A 7855-nucleotide genomic window follows, 5' to 3' on the forward strand; every position below is an offset into this window, starting at 1 on the left:
GCCAGTCGAGAGCAACATATTTTTCTCATATATTAAAAAGTCACTTAAATTTTCCATAATTAGAAAAAATAAGAAATAACAGAAACAGAAAGTTACTGAAATCATAATCATTTGATTAATCAAGCCAACACAATTTTACGGAAAGAGGATACAGTATTCTAAAATAAGCTATGAAGAGTAATAAAGGAACATCCGAACTATATCATTGCTTACAACGGCATGTTAAGCATAATACTTTTGAGAGGTCTCAATTAGTGACCATGTTCCCAATTAACTAACGGCATGTACCGTCCTTTTGATATACAATTTTCCCTCTCACTATATCAGAGAAAGCTAAATTTATAATATACTGTGCTTTTAGAGAGCCAAATAATCGTTATTAAATAATGATTTTGCCTGTTTTGAAAAAAAAGATCCTGCGTATAGGGTTGTATAATTTCAAAATAATTTCTACCAACAATTATTAGTGGATTTTTTTTCTGTGTTTCTTGTATTTTGAGAAAAGCACACTATATCCTGTGACGCCATCATCCTCTTTCGTTTACGCTGGCAACTAGTTACATTCTATTTCATCCAGGCTTGAGCCTTGAAGCTGTAAACATTCGTGCAGGGTAATAAACAACCATTGATAGGCTGCAGGCTATATCCACGAGTAAAAAGAATCTACAAAATTACTTAAAACTCGATGCTGTAACTCGTAGGAGTGCCACGTGGCAAATAATTCAGTAAAAGAATGATTATTCAAAACTTTTTTCTAAAAACACTCTCACAGGAGAGTAAATAAAAATTCCCATGGTATTCCCAAATATTTTCTTCAAACACCGGTCGATCAACTATAAAGAAAAAAATATGTTTCACCAGATATTAATCGATTGACTACTAATATGAAAAGAGTTATTATAAGGCTTTGCCTATTAATTACAGTATAATTTACCCGAGCAATATCTTTAAAATGAGTTGGATAGCCCCTAAAGTCATATAATCTATTTTCCAGTTAGTAATATAAAAAAGATACATATATATATATATATATATATATATATATATATATATATATATATATATATATATATACATATATATATATATATATATATATATATATATATGTATATATATATATATATATATATATATATATATATATATATATATATGTATATATATATGTATATATATATATATATATATATATATATATATATATATATATATACATATATATATATTTCAAACGAAAGATAATAATCTATACAACAAGAGACGTGTTATTACTTTGTTTTGAATTTGCTTTAAACATCGATAAATCTTGAGTATTTACATTACAACCCAACAACCTTAAAATATCACAAAAAGTCAAGACAATAATAGCATACTACAGTAAATCCTTTCGAATAATATTGAATCCATCCATATGATATGTACAATGCTTATAACAATTGTATTTTCGTTTTCAGGTGTTGGCAACCCTGGTTGTATCGCTTGGCCCACTGTGCGCAGGATTGGGCAAAGGTTACTCATCCCCAGCTTTGGCATCCATGGCTACCCTAAGTGCGCAGGGGCACCATTTCTCTGTCAGCAAGGACCAAGGATCCTGGGTGGCCTCTCTTTCCCTGTTGGGTGCCTTCTTTGGGGCGGTGCCTGGAGGTATGGCTATCAGGTTTGGAAGAAAGAAGGTGCTCTGTGCAGTAGCCATACCATTTGCTCTGTCATGGCTCCTCACTGTGTTAGCCTGGAATGTAAACATGCTGTATGTAGCAGCTATAATGGCCGGGATGTGTTCTGCAGTCATCGCAGTCGTCACTCCAGTGTATGTCAGTGAAATTGCCCATCCAGAGATTCGAGGATGCTTGTGTGCCTTAGCTAAGTTGAGTGGGAGTATTGGTATGCTTCTCTCATACCTTTTAGGCGCCTTCCTTAACTGGCGGCAATTGGCTACAGTGTCAGCAGTAGCTCCTCTATGTTTGTTTCTTGCAGCATTCTTTATACCAGAGACACCTAGCTTCTTGTTATACCGAGGGCGAGATGCCGAAGCTGCGAGTGCATTACGCTGGCTGCGTGGCTCAGAAACAGATGTTGCAAGAGAACTCACCACTATGAAAGCTAACATTGCCACCCTCCGTCGTGAATCAGGCAGCTGTCCACAACGTGCAGCTCCCCGGGAACTCCTCCGTCCGCTATTCATCACCTGCGGTCTCATGGTCTTCCAGAAGTTTTGTGGCGCTAATGCCTTTAACTTCTATGCAGTACCCATCTTGGCTGAAACATTTGTGGGTTTAAACCCCCATCGGGCTGCTATAGTGGTGGCTTTTGTACAGATATGTGCCGGGATGGCATCGTCAGCACTAGTGGACACAGTGGGACGCCGCCCTCTGCTCGTATTTAGCAACATGCTTATGTCTGCTGCATTAGCTGCCTTCGGAGGCTACGTGTACCTGAAGGGCCTTGATCAAGATGAGGATATTATTGCTAGACAACAGTGGAAAGAATCTGATTGGGTTCCCTTATTTTGTATCCTTGTTATCCAGATTGCCTTTGCCCTTGGAGTTTTGCCCATCAGCTGGCTTTACATTGGTGAGTTATTCCCCTTGAAACATAGGGGTGCTGGATCTATAGCAGCATCTGTCAGTTATGCCTGTTCGTTTGTAAGTGTGAAAACTTTTGTAGACTTGCAACGTGTTTTAGGACTATATGGAGCATTCTGGTTGTATGCAAGCATTGCTGCCCTTGCCCTTGTTTTTACACTTGTATTTGTGCCTGAGACAAAGGGTAAGAGCTTGCAAGAGATGCAGTCAGTAGATCTTCAAAAGGAGACGCTCATATAGCAGCCAGCCCGCCCCCTAGCCCCGCTGCGACCCCCCACCGTCCACTGGGAAATGCCGCCTGGACAGCGGCCCTACAGAGAAATTCTTCTGTAGGTCTTGCCACAGGATCCCAGAGACCCGTTGCTGCAGCACAGCCCTCGTCTTCCCACTACTGGTGGTCTAATACCACAATACTTGCAGTGCTGTAGTAACTGGGTGCCGTCATGGACGCAGCTAGGCTAGTGGGCGATGCTAGCTTCAACATGTGATACTTCTAAAACTCCGCTGCCTCATCTCCTTACCATAAAACCCCAAAATAATTTGTCCCCTCTTTTGTTGTAGTGTCATTGCAATGACTCATAACATTATACGCCAATTATAAGGTGCTGTTAGAAAAGATTGGTTAATTGAAATTTCATTAAGGGGGCTCAATAATTCTCATGTACAGCCAACTGCCAGTGTTTACAATACCCAGAGAAAATGTTATATTGAAAATCTTGTCAGTGACCGAAATTAGGTTGATAATGAAAAGTATCATGTATGTACAGCCATACACATCAGTGACTTAATGATAAAACACAGAAACCTTCCTTTCATCACATATATTCCGCCTTTCTTTTTACTGAGAAAATAAGACATGGAAAAGAACAGAAAAACGAAAAAGAAGTGTAAGTGCTACTTTGTAGACTATTTGTGATACAAATCTTTCGAACCACGCTGTGATGTGTGGCAGACCAATGCTTCTATTCACTGGGTGAGAATGACTGTCGCGTTATGTAAAAGTGATAAAGAGAGCCTTATCTTTAGATAGTTACTTGATCAGGGTTAATCGAATTTAATCTCCTTATCTATCAACAAAATAATCCACTATGAATTTTCAAACACACATCTTTTATTATATGATCTTATATCCTTCTAATGTTGTCTGTCTTTGATTTCCTTTTCCTAACTTTTATTCTCCTCATTCATTTTCTTTAACCTGTTCATTCTTCCTTCCTTCTCCATTCTCCCACTTGTCACTGTCAAGAATAATCTTATATCAGTAAGAATCATATGAAAAAGAATGACATTCATTCTCTGTGTTAATATTTCCATCATTAGGGCCTATTATAATCTAGTCTACACAGTTTAAAGATAACCGACTTAGTTTTAGATCACAAATACTCTAATAAAAGATAACAATATAATAATAAATCAACTCTAGCTTTAAATCTCTAATCCACAATGCATCATAAGATTTTAATAATATAGTTTTCCAGAGAATCCACCAGTTTCAGGATCTTTGCTGTGTCTTGTCCTGTGTTTTTATTCCTTATTGTGGAAAAAAATACTGGAATCTGTCATTAAAAACTGCACATATTCCAAGGGCTTGGTATTCTTACTTGGTCACATAAAATTCTGTTATGAAACATTTTGCTAAAAGTTAATTTTTACAGAAAAAACAGTATACCGGTAATATAAAATATATATGCTTCATTTTCATATTGTAGTAAGTTGCAAAAGACCAATGCAGGAAATCATGCAAAAAGGCCTCTTTTTGATGACACTTTCCATCGATAACAACACATTGGATGCAATTCGAAAGGTGGTTACCTTTAACTACCTGGCTTCCTCCTTGCCTTGTCGTCAATGCTTTCTTAAACGTTTGTAACGGCTTTTATGAATAAGAAAAGATAATTTTTAGATACAATCTCTACACAGATTATGATAAAACTTTATAAGTGAACACAAAGGAGTTTGGCAACAATTCTTTTGCCTTTCTTTTGGTTAGGTTGTTATAGCATAGAAGAGAATCAATCTTAGATTGCAGTCATTCTTTTAGATACGGTATTTGTAATGAAGGTGTCATTTTGGACATTTTGAATCTAGTCATATAATCTAACATAGAATAGAGGAACCAGTACTCCCAAAAAACACTTATATAAGTAGAGCTACAAATCTATGTTGGTCTCAACTTTTTCCTTAAGGACGAAATATTCAAAAGGCAATCTTTCTCTATAGTAATGAATCTCGTAATTAACCCTAGGGTTCTATTAATACCCGTCCACAGCTTCCATGAACAGCCACTATCACCGTTACATTAGAAACGAAGACAACAGATAACCCAGTTTATGATGACAGCAGACTCCCGCGATCACTTCAGATAAGACAAGCGTCAGAAAGTTCGGACGATAGGGCCAGTTAAGACATTGTGCCACAGACTGTCCAAACTTGCTGACGTTAGCTATTTACAAACAATGCAGTCTTGTTACTCTGGATTTCCCAAACGTTAGAAAATAGGTCCTAAACTGACGGTTATTTGGTGACTGTTGAGGCTATTGACGACAATTAGTGGACCGTTAAAAGTATATTTTGTAGTCAAAAGACAGGTGTAACAGTCATGCATAGATTTAAATACATACTTAACTTTATAGACTTCTCCCGCAAATATGATAGATTTACATTACAGTATATCAAATACTGCCTGATGCTTCAATTGTACATTTTAGACAACAGATGTAGAAACAGCAAAATAAAAGTCATTAATTTGATAGTGCTCTACCTGTTATTTTTGCGACTTCATAAACGACAGATTTTTTTTCCCCTTTTACGACTAGTGACTTTGTCAATACGATTAAACTCATTCTTTGGCCGTACTACGTAGCTTGTACATGTAAAAAAAAAAAATCATAGTTAAAAGTTACATATTATAATCATCGCAGAGAAAAAAAAGATGGGTAACAATTTCTCTGTTGTATTGTTTATAAAACTGCCATTTTCTTTACGCTCAGTAGTTTCGGGAACATTGTCGTTATAGAAGTGTCACTGGTGTTTGTCGCTAAGCGAGTTTAGCGTGACGCTATTTGATTCACATAGATAGAGTGCTCCTGCATATCTTTCGATTTCATTGGATGGGATAGGAGAATTGATCAACTGATCTATAAGCGATTTATAATAATAATTCTTTTTGTGAACGTATGTATGAATGATTTATAATCTCAAATAAACACATGTATAAGAATGAATGCATAAATATACTTTCTGTATAAAGCTACTAGTTTCAAGAATGAATGCTAGCCAAGGAAATCAGCGCCCTTCTTTTAGACGGAAAGTGGGTAAACATATCTCATATAGTTTCTTGGAATTTTCTTTTCACATAAACACTCCATTAAATCACATTAAACCTATATATATATATATATATATATATATATATATATATATATATATATATATATATATATATATATATTTATTTATATATACATATATATATATATATATATATATATATATATATATATATATATATATATATATATATATATATAATAAGACTCGAAGTAGTTAGCTCTCTACTCACTGCTCCATAGAAAATAATAAGACGTAGATACCCAATCCATCTGGATTTGGGTCCGGGAAGCAATGCACAAAACATTTCATGCTTAAACATAGAAAGAAAGAACGAAATAAAATGAGGAATAATAGTCGTCCCATCCAGCTCGCATAATTTCTTGTGTAGCTTTTTCTTTTCTATTTAGAAATTCCTTCCCAATGTTAATTCTTAATTACACTCCGCAAACTTTTCTTAAGTTTCTAAAGAATCAGTCGAAAGTTTAAAGTATTCGGATGAGCCCCTCTGAACACTAACTTTCGTCCAGATTATTATTATTATTATTATTATTATTATTATTATTATTATTATTATTATTATTATAATTATTATTATTATTATTATTATTATTATCATTATTATTATTATTATTATTATTATTATTATGCATCGTTAAAATGTCAAAGGAAGCTTTGCCAAACAGCTATAGAGTATCAGAAATCTAGTATGAAAACTTATTTTTCTCCTCATGAAATCAGTAAGAGAAATTCAGAAATATTTATATTTTCTGGCAGAGAAAAGTAACTTACTCCCAATTATCACTAAACTAACAAAAATAAAGAATAATCAAAAGTGGATGTCCCAGGAATAATATTACTAGTACTATTGTAATCAAAGTCTTGAGTATAGTATTACCCGGATTTGTTAATGAAAATAGATTTTGCAACAGCGCCACATTATGTTATCTGTTACCACGGGTAAAATATTTATCAAAATTCAACTGTAAATGTTTGTGCGCTTTTTATCTAGCTGGATATCTAGACTTTAATGATTATTATAACTTCAATGATATCACTATTATCATTATTATTATTAATGTTATCCATTTTGCACTAATGTAACGTGTATCCAAATATTCTCCAAAATAAAATAAGGATATAGAATAATTATAACAATAGTTACGAGAAAGAATAAATGTAATCTGGAAACGAACTATTACTTACTTCTACAGAAGTTATTTTTTCACAGAATGGTAAAAATGTTTACATGTTTAAATTACAAACAATACTCCATGAGGACCTAACCGCACTTCAACGTTTAGTACAACGTAAACTAATAACTTCTATACATCCAGAAATGTTAAATTACAAAGATGTTTACTTGTTTTCTCTAATTTCGAAAAAAAATCTCGATTTATGTAAAGCAGTTCTTTAATTGTATTTGATTGATTAATCGGTCTGTAGATCTGACATCGCAACTGCCGGGAAGTATGCCAGACAAACGTATTACCGAGAACATTCAAGAAAGTAAAAAATGTTCATATTTGATCCATTCTGCCCAATTTCGAGTGAAACTTGTCACATGCAGGCATAGGGCAATTTACTTGAGACTGAGGGGGATCCTATGTAATTTACCTGAAATATACCAGGAAGACGATAAATTACCTTGACCTCATTTGCGCTGTTTTCTTCGCTTTTCATTTTTTTTTATAATTAATTTAGCTTCTTCGGGTAAAACGCAAGTCATGAGTCTGTGTCTTACTTTTGACAGACGTATTACAATGTGAGAGTTTGGGTTTCGAATGGGGACGTTGGTCATTACAAATGCCTGTTGTAACCCTGAGAAACTGTTATAATGATTTAGTAAAAATAAAGAAATGGCGTGAATCTCCCTTGTGTTTTATTGGTATCCTTTATCCTTTGAAAAGCAGAATCTAAACTTCTATCATTGCCTAAAG

The 7855-nt window shown here is 34.4% G+C and overlaps 1 protein-coding gene across 1 annotated transcript in view; it reads left to right on the plus strand.

Annotated features, from left to right (window-relative positions):
- The window catches only part of LOC137648404 (facilitated trehalose transporter Tret1-2 homolog), a 314465-nt gene extending 308498 nt beyond the window's left edge, over positions 1-5967 (plus strand). Inside the window, exon 4 of the mRNA XM_068381330.1 lies at positions 1458-5967. Within this exon, the coding sequence (XP_068237431.1) occupies positions 1458-2825 (1368 nt within the window). The 3' untranslated portion in view covers positions 2826-5967. The remainder of the gene's footprint in view (positions 1-1457) is intronic.
- The last annotated feature ends 1888 nt before the right edge of the window (positions 5968-7855 follow it).

This window comes from Palaemon carinicauda, chromosome 1 (assembly GCF_036898095.1).
Source record: "Palaemon carinicauda isolate YSFRI2023 chromosome 1, ASM3689809v2, whole genome shotgun sequence".
Lineage (NCBI taxonomy): Eukaryota > Metazoa > Arthropoda > Malacostraca > Decapoda > Palaemonidae > Palaemon > Palaemon carinicauda.